Here is a 20849-nt window from a genome sequence, read left to right on the forward strand (position 1 = left end):
GCTTCTCTCAAATGTCACCTCTTCAAAAGCATATGATCTTTACCTTCTGTCTCCTAATACTGCTTTATCAGTAGCTCTCATGACACACCATATTCTACCTTGCCATACTTTTCCCATTGATTGGCTTTCTATTCTAAGTCATTTCCCAAAGTGTTTTAAGAAGCTTACAAAACTAGATGTAAATATTACAAGATAAATTATAAGTGGGTAAAAACCTGACACAAAGGACCAAAAGCAGAGAGTAATATATACTGAATCCGGTACCTGTATCTTTTTATTTCATGTATATGTATACATATATATATATATATATATATATATATACACACACACACACACACTTATTCTTAAATTCAGCTGTAGGCTCTCTTTAAGGATATAAACAGTGCTATGATATACACAGTAAATAAATCACATCCGTTCAAATACCCAGGACATTTTGTAATCTAAAGACAATCTCAAATGTCCTTTTGAAAAATTATATTCCTTTGTATGTGTACCCACACATATGTGTATGTAGTCTCAAATTTTTTAAATGGCAAGCAAAATGAAACAATGCACCAACATATAAAGGAGTAATAAGTTTTGTGGCACTTTAAATGTCAATAAAATAATCAAACTACTCATTTATTGTCAATGATATCTTTCATGCTTTTCTCGTTTAAATAAATCTATACCATTTCCCTTTTGGTAGAGACCTAGGAGTGCTCAGGGGATAAAAAGAAATAATTCCACCTCTTTCTAATGCCTGGAAGAGACTGGCAATGGAATCTGGTTAGTAGGAAAAGAAAGCAGCTACGATCACTAAAGTAAAGAACCAATCCTAAATATTTAGCTCACATTAACTTGGATTTCCTTTCACTACTAAATATTTTGGGACACATCTGCTTTGGATTACAGACACAGATAAATCCTATGAAAACATTAAATTGCTACAAATCCTACCTGAAGGTTATAACCACTTATCCTTCAGACCTTCAAAACAGCAGCTATAAATAAAGCTTTTCTGGGAAATTAGGTTTTTTTTTTAATATAAGAGAAATGAAACACTGCTTTAAGGGAGGAGAGGCTAGGAAAGTGAATAGAGTGTTTTTATAAGTTGAAAAATTTGCTAACCAAAGCTTTCCTGTACTGAATCATTCTACAACAGAAATCACTATTCCTCTAATTTCTTTCTTTCATTCATTAACAAGTAACAGAAAAACATAATTTCCTAACTTCTCCTTCCTGTTCCAAGTGTACCCCCATTCCAATCCAAATTACAGATTCCTTTTATACTAATTTTCCTTGAACATCAGCTGGTTAGCAAGTGTTGAGGGCAAAAATCACTCCCCAATTTAATCTTCAGTCACTTCCTATCACCTCCTTAGACAAACTTACTCTATTAAGCCCAACTGCTGTCTTACTGATGCCCAGCATGTTTTCCTTATTTCCTCCCATTTTTATTAACATTCTCCTGCCTGAAACATTGAAAAGTCAGGTCAAACAACACTGCTTTCCTAACCAACCACAGCTCAATTATATCTCATCCGTGAACTCTGAATGCAACTTCCTATGTCATTTTGGAGGCTAGCCTTCCAGTTAGTCTAAGAAACATTTTGTAGCACTGTGTCAGGAATTCACGTAGCTTCTCTGAACTTGTTCCTCTACCTATAAGCCAAAAGTTGAATGTGATCAAGATTTCCAGCTTAAATTTTCTGATTCTTTGATTTCACATTTCATGTTGTTTAAAACTGTTATTTATCTCTCTTAATTTCCCCATGTATATGCAGTATACACTACTTGAGAACAAGAACCATGTTAGATTACATCTCTGCCCACATCATTACCAGATATAATGATTTACATCTAGTACCCAACTCAATAAATATACCCAGTATAGGTCAGGGAGGGGGAGACAGAGAGAATTTAATGTAACAGGTACAGTAACATATCTGAGAAGAAACGAACCTTACTCCTGTCTATCAAAACCGCTATGCAATAACAATAACAGGGTGGCAAAGTATTTGGCAGTAATTATAACCCTTTCCCAGATGATCATGGAGGTGTGTTTCTGCCACGTCTGCACTCAATTATTCAACCAACATTTCGGAACATACTATAAAGCAGGTTATCCTTCATGCAGTGGAAATACAGACGTAAAAACAGATGGGTAACATCCTTGCTCTCAAGGAGCTTATATTCTGAGTAGGGCTTCCCTGGTGGTCCAGTGGTTAAGAATCCACCTTCCAACACAGGGAACGTGAGTTCAATCCCTGGCCAGGGAACTAAGATTCCACATGCATCGGGGCAAGTAAGAGAGCCCACGTGCTCTGCAGCCTACACGCCTCAACTAGAGAGCCCACACTCTGCAATGAAAGAGCCTGCGTACTACAACTAAGACCGGATGCAGCCAAAAATAAATAGGTATATATTTTTAAAAAAAGAAGAACAAGGGTACCATCTCCATCCAAACTTCCAAGATCAAAACAAGTGTATTTGAGGATATAATAATATAAGAAATACCTGCAGTTCCCAGTGCCTTCCAATGCACTTACGCTAAGGAAACAACAGTCGGAACATCTTGGTTCTGATCATATGCTAGAGAGCGCAGAGCAAGGAAGTCATTAAGGGCACAAACTCTAGACCCAGACTGACTGGGTTTAAATCCTAGCTCCCACTTACTAGCTATGTGACCTTGAATAAATTACTTAATTGTTCTATCCCTCAATTTCCTTACCTGCAAAATGTGGATAATAATGGTGCTTATACCTCATAAGGTTGTTCTGAGAATTAAACAAGTTGATAAATGTAAAGTGCGTAGACCTTGCATATAACAAGTACTATAATTTTCAACTACTCCTACTACAACTATTACTACTACTATTACTAAATTGTTGTAGTCTGTCCATGAGAAGCCAGAAACAGCATATGACACATGGGAGGAACACAATATTTAATTACTGACTAAATAAATAAGACTAAGACTCAGTTTCTTCCTCTGTGAAAATGGATCAGAAGCATCCTATCAACTTTAAGACGGCTATGACTCACGAGTATATAACCTATTCCAAGGAGTTTTGTTTGAAACTTAGCCCCCAACCCCCAAACCATACAAGAGTCAGGTTGTATTACTATCACCACTAGCCACGTAATAGCAAAAATTTAATGCTCGATATCATTTCAATTGTACATTCATATGTTTCTAACTAGTCAATATGCTGTTTGTTACCATGTAACTATACACTAACCCTAATAACCAAAGAAATAAGATAACTAGGTGAGCGGGGAGAAAATGAAGTCTTGTCAAAGAGCTATTTTATACTCAATTCATCCATCTACAATTTACTAAAAAAAAGAACACTCAGGCATGTACACACAGAGTATCAGGAGTTCCTCGACCTAAGTAGTGACCTGATATTACAAAAATAATGTGGGATTCCTGGAAAAATAAGATGCTATCTCATCTGTCTTATCCCCATGAAGCTCAGACTACCTTTCACTATGGCTCCGTGGATGAGAAAAGGCAATACCACTCACCATAATCTAAAGTTAATTCTTAATAAAATCAAGCCACAGTAAATCTTTGCCCCAGTCAACACAAACATGGTTTTAAGCCAAGCAGCCAGGTTTAACACTGGTATATCCACAAAAAGGATATGAAAACATTTAAAGACTCTCAGAACTAGCCTCAGATAAGCACGCTACAACATCAGATTCTGCATTTCCCCTCCTGTGTTTAATAACCCCAACCTTAAAAGTAAAGGCCTCATCTCTTAATACTTTTTACTCCCATTTAATACCCATATATAATCAATTAAATTTACTGCTAATTCTAATCACTGCAAAATCTTTTTCATAGTTCTTTTCTCTTAATAGAATCCATAACTTACTAGTTTAGTAATAAGTAGCTACAATGATCATAAGTAAAACAGATGGATTAGGGTTTTTTTTGATAGGTTAAGAAGTTTATTTAGAGATTTTATTTAGAGAGAAACACTCCACAGACAGAGTGTGGGCCACCTCAGAAGATGAGAAATACCAAAGGGTTAGGAATTTGAAACCAAGTAATTAACTCAATGCTTACTAAACTGCCTAACAAACAAAACTCCTTTAATAAAAACAAATGGCATTTTACCAGTTCAATGTTTATATTTTAAACAGCTGAAGCTGCAAAGAACTTCCAAGGTAATACTTAGATATTTGAGAATCATTTATGCTAAATAGCTGAATCAGTCAAAAGGAGATAAAGAATACTACATTCTAATTTAGAAATACGAGAGTAAGTCAAAAATTACACGCACTCTGGTTATATTAAAACTTCTGTAAATTTTACAGCCAAAGTGCAGATAATTTTTGACTCACCCTAGTAAATGGGGGTTTTGTTTGTTTTATTCAAGTTGGAGAACTTTTACTGTCATAAACATATGTAAATACAAAACAAACAAAATGCTTGTTAGCAGCAGCAACTAAGCATTTCTTTTTTGCTTATAAACACAGCGAAAAGTAATTAATTCTCAATCATCTATATTAAAAAAGTGATATCATATGATTTTTAAAGAACTTATTTACCTTTCAAATATAACTGTTTTTAAAAAGAAGCTGAACTTAAGGCAATACTAAATATTTTTTTCTTCACTTATTCATTAAGCAGATTTTTACAGAGTATCTACTGTAAGGCACTGAAACACACTCTGAATATACAGCAGCAAACCAAACACCTCTATTCATGAAGCTTAAAAATCATCAAAGAGATAATCCCAAAAACAAAAACTAATTATTCAATACAAACTGTACTAAGCACTATAAAGAACAAGATGGTCTTCAACAGTACTAACAAAGAACCTTTAGACTGGTGTCAGAGAAGGCCTCTCTAAGTGACAGTGAGGCTTTGAGGAGGAATTGAGGGAAGGTGACACAGGGGGTGGTCAGGCTAAAGGAACAGTGCGAGCCAAAGCCTGGAGAAGCGAGTGAGAATGGATGGCAACCTGAGGAACTGAAAGAAAGCAGCTGGGGCACAGAAAGTGAAGGGAAAAAGAGGCATGTGAGGCCAGAAGTGAGCAAGAGCGAAAGGTAATTAACTTAAAAGAAATATGAAGGCTTTAGGGGTTTGGGGCGAGTGACCTAAACAGATTTCCACTTTAAGAATATCATTCTGACTACAAGACATAAAATCAGGGAAAGGCAAGAACGTATGCAGGAAGTTGGTGAGGAAGCTACTGCAGTGCTTTTGACTATGTTATCTTAGACTAGAGTTGTGGCAACAGAGATAGGGAAAGAAAAGATAAATTCAAGATATATTTAGAATATAATGGTCAGAATGCAGAGGGTGAGGAAAAGGAAGCCATCAAGAATGACTCAGATTTCTAAAGTGAAGAACTAGAGTAAGAAATAGCATTTATTAAAATGAAGATGACTGAAAAAGAAACTTGAGACGTTAAGCAATGAAGAGGTTCACTTCATGATCTGTTGAAACTGAGAGGCTGTGAGAATGTAAGCACAGACAACAGGAAGGCAGAGGACCGGATCAGTCCAGAGCTAAGAAGAGACTAGTGGGCTAGTGATACGCATGCAGGAATTGAAAGCAGACCGTATCTGAAGCCAGGGAACAGCGGATTACCTTGGGAATGGGTAGTAGTGGGAAGAGGACTCAAATCCAAAGAAACTCCAACGCTGAGAGTCTGATAAAGGAGCCGAACTGAAGGAAAATGAAAAGGAGTAGCCAGAAAGGTGGGAAGAAACTAAGCAGGATATCACTGAAAGTAAAAGAGAGTGGGTGTTTCAAGGAAGGAAAACAAAGGTCAATTAGACCTAATGAGGTTGAAAGGTCAACTAAGATTTTCACATCAAGCTAACTAGTAAGGAAGAAGTGAAGGGCTGGGGAGAGAGGACACTGGAATATATGTGAGACTAGGAAAAAAGTCACTGGAATCCAAAACTCATTATAGATCCGTTCTTTTAAAATGTAAACATCCTTTACCATTTTTTCCCTCATGTAATTTTTTTTAATAAGCCATTAAAGCATATTCTTACCACGACATATTCAACCCTAACGACACAGTGATGTAGTAAAAACCAACCACCAGGGTTCTGATATTGTCGCACCAGAACAGGGCATGCTTTGCGCAGTTCTGTATTTTTAAATTGAACTCTCTAAATAAGAAAGGTTTTGCAATTCCAAAGCCAACATTACAAAGACAGAATTTAAATTACTAGAAAATTAAAATGATTTTCCTGGAAAGATAATTTTCATAAAACTTTCCCCAAAAAATGTTAAAATTAATTCACTTGACATCTGTCTGTCTACCGTATTCCAGGTACACTACTCTTATGACTTTACCCACTTTTTTCTCACCAAGGGCTGACAGGTAAATGCTGGTATGTTCTATGACAATGCCATTACTTGTACTAATACAAAAATCAACAAAGCCTGCCTTTTTTCAAGTTTTCAGCCACTCTAATATTACTTATGGGCATCACCCTTACCCCTTGTTGGCTTAATGAGTAGTAGAAACAGCACCAGATTCTGAATTGGAAAAACGGCTTTTAAACCGTTTTGCTTTCCTGTTACGTATAGAAGCTTACACAACTCACTTGGCTTCTCTAATAAACTTAATATGCTTCCGTTTATTCGCCATTACATTAGGAAAAAACTTAATTCACAAGGTTGTTGAGTAGTTAAATGTGATAATAAATATTAACTGAATCTAATTCTAACATTTATAATCACATCTGTGAATTGAAATACCAAGTTATATGCCATTCTTATTTCTGCTGAATATAAGCCAAGCAATTCCACTCAAAATTTATGTACTAATTATAAATCAAACCTTGGAGCGTGAATTCTTAAAATTAACATCATTCTTTACATTTAATAGTGCAGTATTCTACAATTGAAACAGATGTGTAATGTTAAACACATCTATTTTACACTCCTTTCCTAAAAACCCCACTAAAATGACAAAAAAGAAATTCTTTAAGATATAAAACCATAAGCCCAGAAAGACTGAGAGAATGGGCAAAAAGACAATAGAAACAAAAATTTGGAAGCTGGAAAGCAGATGGTTGAGTGACAAATGACTTAGCAAACACTAGGAAATCAAATCTTCAGCAAACAGTGGGGAAAGCCAAGAACAAACCCAATTTAAACTGTAAAATCCCCAAAAGACTCAGGAATTGGCAGTACTACATACATCTGAAGTGGGATGTGGGGGAGACAGTGCTAAAATAAGGAAGATTGTTTAAAAGTCTGTTTAAGAAGCAACCAGCCCCACGGATCCCAACTACCCCTCCCCAACCCCAACAAAACACTGAAAATATATTGTCTGGTGAATATAAAACACAAGATCCCAGGACTGAGGAAATGAGGCACAGCAGTATGCAGGAGAACATACTAAAAACAAGCCGATTGAGTGAAGAAATATATATGGGGGTGCCCAGCTAGGTTACCATAAAGCAAAGCTAACAAGACTCTCAGAATTTCTAATCAGCATTTTACCACCCTTCTCTCACACACAAGCACCATCTAAGGAAAGATTATAGCACGAAAGATAAAGACCAAACAAATAAAAACTAAAAAAGCAAAAACTGGAGGACACAGATCACACAGGGATCAGACAGCAAAGAGAAAGTACTATTGTTACTAGAACAGGATAGATCCTACCTAAAAGGACAAAGACAAAAACTCTTGGAAATTAAATCTATGATAACAGATGAAAATTCAAAGGAAGTAAAGCAAAAAGAAAAAGAGATGGAAGATAGGAAACAAAATATGAGAAAATTGGAAGACTGGTCAAGAAGGCCCATTACCCTAATAAAAGGAGTTTGAGAAAGAAAAAAAGGGAAACTGGAAGGAAATAATCAACAACCTCATTCAAGAAAAAGTCCCAGAAGTAAAAGATGTTTCCAGGCTGAAAGGACACACCAAGTACTCAGCACTCTGAATGAAAAGAAACCCACATAAGGACCCATCATTGTAAAATCTCAGACCACTAAAAACAGATAAAATCTTAAAAGCTTTTAGAGATTTAAAGAATGAGAGAAGGGATGGAAAGAGAATAAACAAGAGTATGGGGGGGGAGGGAAAAAACCCCACATACAAACAGGTCACGTGTAATATATATAAGGAATCAGAATGGCTTCAAACTTCTCAAAAAGCAATATGGAAGCTAGAAAGCAGTGGAGTAAAATTATAAAATAATACAATTTCCAATCCAATATTCTTTCCCTAACCAGAGACTCAAGTATCAGGGCAAGCTACAGCCATTTTAAAACATCAAGTAAGCCAAGAATATGGCACGGGTCACTGGAAAATGGAGATCCAACCGCAGATGACAGTGAAAGGAACCCCACAAACGTGAATAGTTGCATACCAAGTCTAAGAGGCAATCAGTCCAGAATGAAGGTCAGAGAAATATGGGAGAGACTTCCTCAGGAAGATAAAACTGACAACAACAACTGATATGTCTGAACATCTCAAGGGATGAAACGTTGAATCAGTGATTACTAAAGAGAAAACTAAGGCGAGGGGAGGTGGAAAGACAATTCCAGCCAGACCCCCACTATGGTAAAAGCTAACAGTCAACAAGTTATACTGAGAACTTCTTATCAGCTCTTTGGTCTCCTACACTTAAGTACAAGCAGAAGGCCAAGAATTGCCAGACATCTGAAGAAAGGCTCTATCACAAAAGGTTAAGCCCAAAACATACAAAAATGGGGAGAAAGGCAACTTGGAGGAAACAGATGATGACACATGAAAGCTTGGGATGGGGCAACCCACTAACATTTCTATATGCTAAACAGTATACAGAAACATATACACAAGTATACCATACATACTAGATGGCTGGGGTGGGAGGAGGGAGGCAGGTGCAGGACATTAGACAGGATAGGAAAAGTAATTATATTTTACAAGAACACTGAATAACCAATAGTGATGCAATCAAAACTATTAAGAGGAAGGGGACCAGAAGGAAGGAGGACCAACTGAGTAGGTCATGACAAAGTTAATGTTCATTTTCTACCCAGGAAGTTAATATAATAAAGACAAAAACAAAAGCAAGGAGTATTTTATTTAAAACACTTATATAGGGCATATGAGTTAGTTCTAAGGGCTTTCCAAATTCATTTAATTCTTGTAACAACCCTGAGGTAGGGACTGTTTACCCCCACTGAGGCACAGAGAGGTTAAGCAGCTAGTAACAATGGAGAATGGATCAGACCTAAGCAGTCTCAATTCCAGGGTCCATGCTCCTAACCACCTGGCTATGTGGCACATCTAATAGCAATACAAGCAGTTATTTAGAGACTAGGAGGTAAATGTCACAATCACCATCTAAAAGAGCTGAAACGGATTGCTTCTGGGAAATGAAGAGGGCAGGAAGCTTTTGTTTGTTTTGCTAACCACGTAAACTATTTGACTCTTTAAACTGTACAGATACAACCTAATAAAAATTAAAACTTATAATTTAGTATAGTTAAAGTATTTTATCTGATGCTAAGAAGTAGGCAAAATAAGTACTACTATTTGATAAGAAAACTCATTCCTCTTTAATAAATATTTGAGGGCCTACTCTATAACAGGCACTGTATTTAAAAGATGTCGATTCACCTCAAGGTATGAAAAGATAAAAGAGGTACAAAAAGCAAGTGTTTTCATTCATTTCTTTTCACTTTGTTGCATTAAATTATATGATCCTACATCTCAAACAGTTGTGCTTAAGGTGAGAGACAATACAAATTTTAAATCATGATAGAAAAAGCAGAGAAAGGTCTGTACATTAATCCGTTCAAAAAATATTTAGCTCTTGCCCTTGAGGAACTCATAGTCTTATGGGGAAAATGGGTAAACATAATTCTAATTGAATGTGTGCAGTGCCTTGAATAGAGGAACACTAAAAAGAGCTAAGGAAACTACATTTCCTGGGTGAAGACAATGCTTCAGAGGGAACATGTGAGCTGAGTCTTGAAGGATGAATAGAAGTCTTACCAATTTCACAGAAGAGGCTGTATTAACAATCACAAAACACTAAACACTATATATCAGTGTGAAATACCTGTATCCTCCCTGTGTTGTAAAAATAAGTTCACACTAAAGGCTAACATAAGACCTTTTTAATAAGAATGATTTTTAAAAAGCAAGACACAATCTTAACACCTGATCCATGTTTCTAATATTTATAGGCTCCACTAGTGGCCAACTGAAAGCATTTTCCACATGTGTTATAAACATTTGAAAGTTTAAAGGGTTAGAATATTATTTCAAAAGATGACTAAAGAACAAGGAATCTTCATTTCCTACCATCCAAAAGTTTTATTGGTAATGTGGTTTCTAAGTCCTAATACTGAAATTGCAATGTACTCCTTTCTCCTGTGAGACTAATAGGTGACCAAGCCCAAAAGACGCAAGTGACATGAAAACTAACATGGAAGAAACTAAAAACTAACATGGGAGAAAAAGTGAAAAGAATTTTCATCATTATCACTTTAAAAACAGTTTTAAAAATTATCATCACTTTTTTCTCTTGTGGATATCCTCAAATTCCCTTCCAGGAACCAGTTTAAATGAAACAATTCTTTTTCCAAACTACAGTGATAAAAAAAAATAATCTGCAGTAAAACACAAAGAAAGTAATTTACAAATTTACCCCATCTGATCTTTATAGACATTTTAGGGGTCATTTTAATTTTTCAGAATTTAAAGGATACCTCTCAAAAACAATTTTTTGGTTTTGATGACAACTCTGATGTTAACAAAGGCTCAAATGTGTAGTTAATTCAAAACAGGTACAGTCAACTCAAGTTACTTTACACCAATATTTAATAATATTTCTCAGCATTTGTTTTTGTCCCTTTAATTTCACACCTTTCTACATAATTTGCCCCCAGTTAATCTTCATCTCAGTTACTATATGGGAAAATTAATGCTGTACTAATATCTTAAACAGGGAGTCTATCTCTACAGTTAAAAACCTAGTTGTAAGTAGCAACATCTGACTTCAATCATCTGGAACAGCTTGTTGTGGAAAGCTCTATCATGCCCTACCGCCAGGAGGGGGAAAAAAAAAACAGGAGAAAGTCATGCCAGGAGACCACAAATGGTAATTAGCAAAAATCATGGCAGGTCTGAATTCAAAATATGTGGTTTTCATTTGTGCATCCGACCCATCTTTTATTCCTCTAAATTTAGCATCCACAGAATACACCTGTGGGCTTTACTCACATCACACCCCTTAGATTTAGAAAACATTAATATTTGGGGTAAACAATTCTTTAGAATTACAGATAAGTACTAGCATGACTTGATAAATTTAAAGGTTTAACAATAATTACAATAGGACTATTAAGGAAATCACCTCTTAGAAGAGGTCTATCTTTTAAAGTACAGTTTTATACACGTGACACAGAATACATTTGGCTACATAATGAGATTTTATGACTTAGAAAAATAATAAAAATCTTGAAAGGCTAGACTTTAAATTTAGTTTCAATTACCCATGTCTTTACCTTTATCTTTTAACTAAAATAAAGAAATCATGAAAACCTCACTGAAGCATTTGGCCTTTGTTTTTCTAAAACTGCAATTCTTTTGAAATATGCTCAATTTCTCCAAAGTGAAAACCGCAGATATACGTATAGAATGTAAATGTTCCAACTGGTTTGATGTAAGTTCAATCACAAAAATCTCCAACTAATACTAAGATAATTATCTTTCAAGCTTACTCAAAGTTTGACAGTGAAAATGAATAGCCTTTGTCATAAGTCCTATATTATTTTGATTAAGGTTAGTCACAGACTGGCAAATTCATGAAAAGAACATTCCTTTAAAAATCAACTTATTTTAAAGCCATGTAGTATCATGAGAGATTTCACAACTTTTGTAGCTAGCCAGCTTCAAAGACACAATTTGATTCAATGAACATGATAACCAAATTATTTCCAATCCAATTAAGAAAACACTGGTTTAATAATGTATTTTAGGTTTTAAGTATGTTTTGGGAAGAGAAAAGGAGAGCAGGTGGAGTAAATTAGCAGGAGGACAAAGTCAGTTTCACGTCTCTATAAATTCAACCCTCTAAGACTTTTTCTTTACTCCTTAAAATGGCTACCACCTTGTCTACTATGCAAAAAAGAAAAATGTACAGCACACTACTATCAAAGATAAATCTGGTATTTTTAAGAGTGTATGCCCTCCTCCTCCACAAAACACTTTTTAAGATTCCCGTTCCTTTACTGTCCAGATAAAACGATCATTAAATAGGTACACAAAAGCTGGTCAATTACAGTTTGAGGGTAACCTGTATAACCCAGCTTAGGTCATCTTTCCTACAATATCTGACTAAGAAAAGCAGGTAACATTATCTTTCACAGACTAAGAGCAAACACAGTAGAACTGAAAAGGGTTGTCCAGCCCAGTAAAGGAGGAACAAACGTGGGAACCACCACCTCCCGTCCCGTCCCCAAGACATGACCAGGACAATTTCAGTAACTCAAGAGAATAGATTAACTGTTAGATGGGTGAGCAAAAATTAAGCTTCTGCTCAAAATTAGTCATTTTAAAAACCAGTTTATAAACAACAAAACCACTTGGTGCTCCCAAATCTATTCTTAATGCTCAAGAACTATTCTGTCAAATATTGTTTGCATATTACTTCTACCACTTCCTAACCAGTTTGAAACCATTCCATAACTCTTCCTCTAGAAAACTTACCAGAAAAATGCACTTTCACATACAAAAAGGAAAAAAATATATGATGCTTTAGACTAAGCTTGTGCATATACATAGCTACTGAACAGATGCACCAAATCTGCTGAATGTCTGCAGAAACATGGCATGATCTTACCTCTCATCCTCGCCATCCACCAGGGGTGTCGTCAGCGGTAGCACCTTCAACGGGAAAAGAGAAGCAGAGGCTGCTAGGCTGCTGCTACTCCCATCTGAAACTGCTGACATTCCCCCACTGTCACCACTGATAGTCTGAGGTAAGCCAACTAAGGAGGGTTCCGCTGGGCGCCTGGCATCTTCCATTTGGCTTCCAATTGCCTGAGCTAATGATTGTGCAGAGAACTGAGTAGAGCTGAGTGGTATCTGCTGTGCCAAAGGCAAATTTATATTAGATGCTATCAAGGGAGGCTGACTAACACTTTGAACCAAATTACCATTCTGAGTGGCAGGGGCTTGTGCTATTTTCTGTGACGGAACCAAGTTTGTTGGGGCAGAAGGCATTCCAGAAGGACCAGCTGAACTAACCTGACTCGTAACAGAAATACTACTAGCAGAGGGCAAAGGACTAACTGCAGGCAACTGCTGTGAAACAACTCCTGGAGCTACTGACTCTACTCCTTGCGGCTGGGGAGGCACAGTTAACAAGGTACTCTGGGGTGCAATGACCAACTGTTGAGGAAGGCCTGAAGCACTAGGCTGAACTCCCTGATGAAGAATCGCAGCTTGAGCAGGTGGAACTATCTGTGAAGACGGAGGAGCACCTTGCTGGATAACTGAAGGTGTGACTTGGGTAGAGGGCTGCTGCACTGCTGTAGGTAGGCTTGTCTGCTGACCAATATTTGCAATTTGACTGCCAGGAGGTATGGCAGATACTGCTGTTTGAGCCTGGCCAACAGGCTGGCCAGATGCCCCTGCAGGTTGTGCTTGGACTGCTGCAGGCTGCACGGGCAGCTGGATGCTCTGTGGCTGAGCCATAGGAATCGCCGTGGCTCCTGCTGCCACCCCTGCAGAAGCGGGCTGTCCAGAGGACACTGCTATTTGAAGAATCGGCTGCGGCTGAACATACTCGGAAGCAGGATTTGGAGTCACTGCCGTACCGTGGCTTGGGGCCATCTGTGTAGACACAGCCGGCGGCTGCTGTCCATATTGCAACTGCTGGGGTGGTGCGCCTGGAAGGGGAGCCTGCACCGGAGGGGCCGCCTGAGAATAGGGCAGTTGGGGTTGAGCCAGGCTGGACATGGAAGGCTGCTGACCTAAAGCTGAAGTTACACCCACCACACTCACAGGTGGCGGCTGGATAGCAGTTGCAGCACTGAGAGCGGCTTGCAGAGGTACTGGCTGAAGACCTTGCTTCTGCTGATAGCTCAGTTCTTGAGACGGTAACTGTACTTGCGAGATCTGAGACTGAGAAATACTCTGTGGCATACTAACTGCTGAAATGCTCGGTGGAGCAGCGCTACTCACGTCCATCTGCGGAAGGGCCACACCTTGAAGAGCTGGCTGTTGCTGGGGCTGCTGCACCACGGCAGCCGGGGCTCCCATCTCTCCGCTTCCCACACTCTCCGTGTAGTGGCTCAGTGTGCTGACGCTACTGCTCACTGAGCTCCCACTAGTGCTCTCCCGCTCAGAAGTCACTTCTGCCGGGTTTTGTTTTACACTTTCCACCGCTTTATTTATCACCACCCCTTCGGTGGCAGGTACCGCATTCTCTTTTTCATAGAACTCAGTGCAAGTCCATCTACCTTTTTTGAAGGGCTCCGAACTAGAATCTAACTTCACAACTCTGAATCTCGACGTGTTAACTGTTGGTTGTGGCTGCTGACTTGAAACTGATCCCACAGTCATCCCTGCAGCTGCACTGGGAGCGCTGTTAAGGACAGCGGAGGAAGAAATCGTACCATTGCCCACGCCACTCAACATATTCACATTAACAGCGCTGCTCACTCCGGGCCCAGCACTCACACCAGCAGCACTGGGAATACTGCTTGCACTTAAATTAGCGCTACCAAGCACGCTGCTAGTCACATTAGCATTAAAACTACCCACAGCAGAGATGTTAACATTATTCACCGTATTAGTGCCTGTGACAGAACTTATACCTATACTGCCGGTGGTACTTGGAGCCCGGATACTAGTCATTCCAGATGCAGGGGAGCCACCGGATGATACAGCAGAAGTTGGTGCAACTGGCATAACACTGTCAGAGCTTCCAGTTGTAGAGAGTTTTCTGGATACTGGGCTTGAGGGCGGCCCTCCAGGAATGGGTGCACTGGCCACACCGGCATGGGATGGATGGTGGTGCCCAAGGTGGAGGTGGTGCCCATGATGAATGTGAGGGTGGTGATGGAGGGGGTGTGGATGAGCATTCCCATTGATCACAACATTCTGTTGTGGAAGGTGCGGCAAATGGGGCTGAGGAAGGTGGGGCTGGTTGGGAGAGACCGCCCCAGGTGTCTCAGCTTCCTGGAAGTTGTTGAGAGTCTCTTCTGAGGAGCTGCGTTCAGGCTCCCCTAAGTCAGTAGCCCTGGAAAGTGACACATCAAGGATCTCGGAAGACGACAGATCTTCCGTGTGAGATTCATCCAGATCGTCGTAGCTTTCGGTGTCCTCTGCGATGCTGTTGTTAGAGCTGATGCTGGCGGAGATCTGAGCCGGGGTCACGCTCGTTATCTGGAAGCCACTTTTCTTTTTCATTTGAGTTCCGCCTGGCGCAAGAGGCTGTGCCTGCAGCTGAGCCTGCGAAAGGAGGTTCAGGCTTTGTGGAGGCGGAGGCTGTGGTCCCGACAGAGAAGATGCTGCAGGAGGTGGCGGCTGGAGCAGCGACGGAGGCGGAAAATCCTCGGAAGATGGAGCACTACTACCAACGCCGGTACCTGCTGCACTGAGAGCAGAGGCGCTGCCACCACCACTGCCCCTTCGAGGGAACATTGCCGGGTGCGCCATCTTCCTAGCACTAATGTCTGCAGCGGCCGCGGCGGCGGTGGACTCGGGCGGCTGATGCATTGTGTTGGGTACCGGGGGGCGGAGGAGGCGAGTGCAATTTCCTTCTGCACCGTAATCTTTGTATTCAAGACGCCGAGGAGGAAAACGGGACCTGACGCTCCGCCCGGCGCGATTCCTCCTCCTCCTCCTCCTCCTCAGCCGAAGGCGCCGGCCGCTCCTGCCTTCGAGGGCGAGCTTCGGAAAGGGAGGATGAACGAGGGTGAACAGAGCTGCCGGGGACCCGAAGGGGGGACCCCTTCAGTCCTTCGCCATTCACTTTCCCCTCTAGCCTCACACCCCCCTTTATATGCCGCTTCACGTGGGGTGCGGGGCGGGAGGGAGAGGGAGAGCAGGGGAGGGGGGAGGCGAGGGGAGGCTAGGGGAGGTCAGGGGAGGGGGTGGGAAAGCCAGGAAATGCCCACCTTCTCCGGACAACTCCGAAGCCACCTCCACCCCTCCTCCCGCCGCCGCCGCTGCAAAACCCTGCCGGTCGCTCTGCACGAAGGCAGCGCCGAGCGAGTGTCGCCTTCCCCTCGCCACCCCCAGCGCCGCCGGCGAGCCCCGAGCTCAGTGTCGCTCAAACCTCCCCTCCCGGCCCCGCCGGCCCCGCTCGGCCCTCCCCCCACGCCCCGCGGACCCTTTCAAACCCCCTGGGCTCGCGGCGGCTGCTCCGTGAGGAAACGCTGGCCGCGGCTGGGGCCGGAGCGGCGAGGCTCGGAGCGGGGCGGCGGCGGGGCGCCCGGTACGGTGAGCCCAGCAACGGGGCGCGGGCGGGCGCGCAGAGACGCCGGGTCCTCGCGGAGCACGGCCGGGGCGCGGCGGCGGCGGTGGCAGCGGGAGCCCAGGGACCGCTCCATCACTGGCAGCCATGGAGCCCGAGCATTTTCCTCCCTCCGGGCAGGCGCCTCGACTCGGCACACGTCCTCGGGGAGGAAGGGGCCGGCGCCCGAGCCTCCCCGGAGGGCGGCGGGCCGTGCGCTAGCGCCGACGGTGCGGGCCGCTGTCGTCCTCCTCCTCCGGGGCCGGCTCGTCCTCACCCCGCTGCTCCCGCGGCCCGGGCGGGAGGGGGCCGCAGGCGGCGGCGACTCCTTTCTCGGCGGCGTTGGTGGCCAGACGGGCTGGTGCGGCGACTGCGGCCGACGCCGTTCAGAGGAACGAGAGGTGGGGTTGGTCGGTGTCGGCGAACGGGGCGGGTGAGTGGGTGGGTGCCGAGGGAGGGCGGCGGGCGGGGAGGGGGTTCTGGTGGTTGTTACTAGTGCTCTTCTCCGGCTCCACCGTATCCCCCGGTCTCTCGCGGCATCGGGAGAGGAGGGACCAGCGCCCGAGCGCAGGAGGAGGAGGGGCGACCGCCGGCGAGAGGAGGAGGAGGAGGCGGCGGCGGCGGTGGCGGCGGCGGGGGGAGGGGGCAGGCCGAGGAGAAGGAGGGAAGATGGCGTCTGCGCATGCGCCCCGGCGCCGCAGACATAAAGCCCGGTCTGGCCGAGGAGGCGGCGGCGGGTCTTCGGGCCTTGCCGAGCGCCGGGTCTCCCGGCGGAAATTGCCGAAGGCTGGCGGCGGGGGTGGGGGTGGGGAATTTCGGCCGGGGGAGCGAATCAGGGTCGGCCCGAGAGAGTCCGCCTGATGGGGGTGGGGCAGGGCGCGGGGCACGCGCAGGTTAGGTGTGTCCGCTCCTTTTTCACACGCGGCCAGCGCGCGCGCGCGCGCGGGTACGCGGCAGGGGAGGGGGCGCGGCGGGGAGGGCCAAGCGGAGGCGCCGGAGCCCTGGGTCTCGGGAGTCAGCGCCCTGGGTGGTGTCCCCCCGCCTGCGGAATGGGTAATGAGGCTTTTCTCCGCAGCAACAGCATCACGAGTTTCAGTTCCCAGGAGCCCGCCGCCGCCACGGCATGAGTCAGGCTTTCTCCTCGGGCGCGTGGCGGAGCTCGCCTCCCCCTCGCCGCACCTGGGCTCGCCCCCGGCCCGCGCCCCCTCGGAGGATACCCCGGCGCCCGGAGCGGCGGGGCCCGCGCCAGGCCGGGGGCCCCTCCCTCGCCACAGGCGCTCCCCTTTGTGCAGCGCAGTTGCGGCTGCCGCACGGTCCCCTGGCCCTTCCATGGGCAGATGTTGCAGCTGTTTGCAGTTCACTGCCTGAGCTCTTCTCCAGGGAGGGAGCGCTTGCAGTCCGTCGTTACCTGGAGGGAAGCAGCAGCCCGGCCCAGGAAATAACTGACCTCAACAGGTGGAGCTTATCTCCAGCAGGGATGGCTTTTCGTTTAATTGTTCAGGCTGTAGCCCGCATAGGCTTGTCTAAAGGACAAAGTGGCCTAGTCATGGTGGCAACACGAGTACGATGATCAGGGAAGACTACCTTTTAGGGTTAGAAAAGAGAAAGAACCATCTACAATTCCGGTTTAAAAATAAACAAATAAAACCTGCGTGGGTCTGAGCATGGTGTTACAGAAGCAATAAGTTTGATTGGGGGCAATTTACTGCAAGTTGCTTCCCTGGCTTTACACGTCAAAACATGCTAGCTCTAAGCGTTTTTACTACTAAGCCAGAATGTATTAATACTTCTCGCCCAGGAATTAAAAAACAGCAAAACAGTATAGAACACCCCGGAGAGAAATGTTTATTTTTTCAACTTAGGTTGTTGTGGAACTAAACGTTTATGGTTAGCCTTGTGGTTCAGTAAATCTCACAGACTTCAGAGCTACAATCCTATTTCAGGAGTTTGTTAAAACATAAATGGCAGGGTTTTGATAGACGCCTAACTGCCGATTCAACACGTTACCTTTAGGTTTCTCTAAACTTTTCCCCTCATTACATCTCCCAGAAGGGTAGGAATGTCACCTTTCTGTTATTGAATAGAACCGCACCCTCGACATCCCTGTGTGGCCTGTATCAAAGTTTTGATCTGTTGTTGCTTTTTCAGTGGTCTCCCCCACTAAACCCAAAAGGCAGCACTACATGTTTTTAATCTGGAGCCCTGGGGTTGGTACAAAGTAGGTGCTCACAAATATTCCAAGTGCTATGGTAGTAAAAATCAAATTCACTTGAAAAGATTGGACTTGTTTTATGATATTCATTAATTAGTACATGAATGATTGGGTTTTTTTTTTAACATAACCATGACCATTTGTATTTTACAAACATAATTTTTTTTTAATGCTACAACAGCTTTTGTTGCAAGAGATACACCTGACTACTGGCCGCCATTCATTGTTGAAATGCAACTTCACCATAATTTTTCAACAGTTTTTGAGTGAAAAATAGGAAGTATCCTAACGAATTCCAACTGCAGTGGAATGTGGTAGGGCAAAATGTTTCTCTGAGCTACAGTGTGAAAGAAAATGCTCTAGATCTCTCCAAATGTTGTCTTAGGTCAAAGTTCTAAATTACCCCAGACAACAGCTCACCACCCACCTGGGCCACCTAAATACCCACCATGATTGTGCCGATAGAGTTTGAAGCAAGAGGAACACATGTAATAAAGTCTTCCATAGTTGGACAGAATGAGTCAGTGAGATAACACTGTCAAAGCAGATACTTCTAATAACCAGTAGTAATGAGTATTGTTGTTTGGGGCTCTTTTGATGTTGGGGGTGGGTGGGTATGTTATTTCTTTCAAAAGAAAGTTGTTTTAATTTCCCAGGATAACATAAGACAGAAGAAAATAAGGTGTTTTGAAATGTGTTTCACTTTTATCTGCCATATCACCTTCCAATTCCTCCTTAGGCTGCATGAGGTCTCACTGAGCAATGACAAGCAGCTCTGCAATTACGAAACCTGAATTTCAGAAACGTCTCTCTCTCCCTCGCTCTCCTTTCTCCAGTTGCCAACATTTCTATGACCAGCAGTACATAAATATAAGCCCATAAAAACAAACAGAAACACTCGAACAACCTGGTGGTGTTATCATGTTACCACCTTTTAATTTTAAAAGTCTGGATTTTTTTTTTACATTAATATCAAATGCCCACTGCTATGTGCAATGAAGTCATTAATTCTATACTATCTTTGTAACTTTTCTGTTCTAAAATTAAAAGATTATTTTAAAGTGTTTTAAAAAACAAACAAACAAACAAAGAACTATGTGCCTCAACCCCAGAGGATCTGATGAAGGGTTTTATAACAGTGGTTCAAAGGTGGGGTCTCTGACAAGATTGGGGTGTGAGCAGGGCTTGCACTCCCTTAGTCTCCTCTCAGGTGGTCTGTCTCCTAACCTTGAGGAGCTTCTCTGGTCCCTTTAATCTTGTCTCAAGTGGTTTCTTGGCTGCTCCTCCCTAGATTAGCAAGTGTTCAAATCTGTCCTTTGAAACTCAGGGAAGGTCAGGGAGGCTGGAGCCTTGCTTATAAGAAGTGGGGAACAAAAAGGGCCTCCGTGCCCGGGAGTCCCACAGGACCTCACTCGGTTTCACTATGTTTAGAGTTTTTTCTACCATAAAATAGAAAATTTCCTGACCGTTATAACTCAATTTACCTATTGTGAGAACTGTGAAATAGATCAGTATTTAAAACCAAGTAATTCTCCAAAAGTAATACCCTTGAAGAACAGGAAGGGAATATTTGCACTCAGAATGACTATGAGTGCAAAGATAAGTACTAAAGAGACGTGGGGGCAGAAAATACACCTCTGATCCAGTCCAGGAATCATTCTGGCTAACCAGTGCTTCAGTCATGCAGTAGTACTTACCTGTACCTTTTAGATGTCATCTGAAGAAAAAAAAAAAAAGCCAGATTTTTTAATATTGAGCTACAAACATGAAAAAAGTCACATTTTTACATATGAAATGTATGCACAGGGATATTACAGCATGGTTATAAATCAATTTGCTGTCTAGAAAATTCTTTAAATGAGACCAGGAATCATATGTCCTATTCAACTTTTGTAAATTGCACAAAATACTTCTTTTGAAACTTTTCATTCAAGTTTCAGTTTCTTAGCTTATAACTGATTAAATTTTGCAGCACTTGTTAAAATTTCAATATAAATATGTTTCTGGTCAGCTAAACAATTTTATATCCTCAAAGGAGACACGACTATAAAACAAAACAAAAAAAGGTACAGAAATTTGAAGGTATGGTTCAGAGGGCACACTGATATACATTAGCTTGTTAAAGTCTACCCTTTGAGGGAAGAGGCATTATCATTCTCCTTTTGGAAGTAAGTGATCACAGAGAGGTTAAA

The 20849-nt window shown here is 42.6% G+C and overlaps 1 protein-coding gene across 1 annotated transcript in view; it reads right to left on the reverse strand.

Annotated features, from left to right (window-relative positions):
* The window catches only part of TSC22D1 (TSC22 domain family member 1), a 115404-nt gene extending 99680 nt beyond the window's left edge, over nucleotides 1-15724 (reverse strand). The window contains exon 1 of the mRNA XM_057707424.1: nucleotides 12822-15724. Coding sequence (XP_057563407.1) covers nucleotides 12822-15706 — 2885 coding nt within the window. The 5' untranslated portion in view covers nucleotides 15707-15724. The remainder of the gene's footprint in view (nucleotides 1-12821) is intronic.
* Between the last annotated feature and the right edge of the window lie 5125 nt (nucleotides 15725-20849).

The sequence above is a fragment of the Hippopotamus amphibius genome, chromosome 14 (genome assembly GCF_030028045.1).
Source record: "Hippopotamus amphibius kiboko isolate mHipAmp2 chromosome 14, mHipAmp2.hap2, whole genome shotgun sequence".
Lineage (NCBI taxonomy): Eukaryota > Metazoa > Chordata > Mammalia > Artiodactyla > Hippopotamidae > Hippopotamus > Hippopotamus amphibius.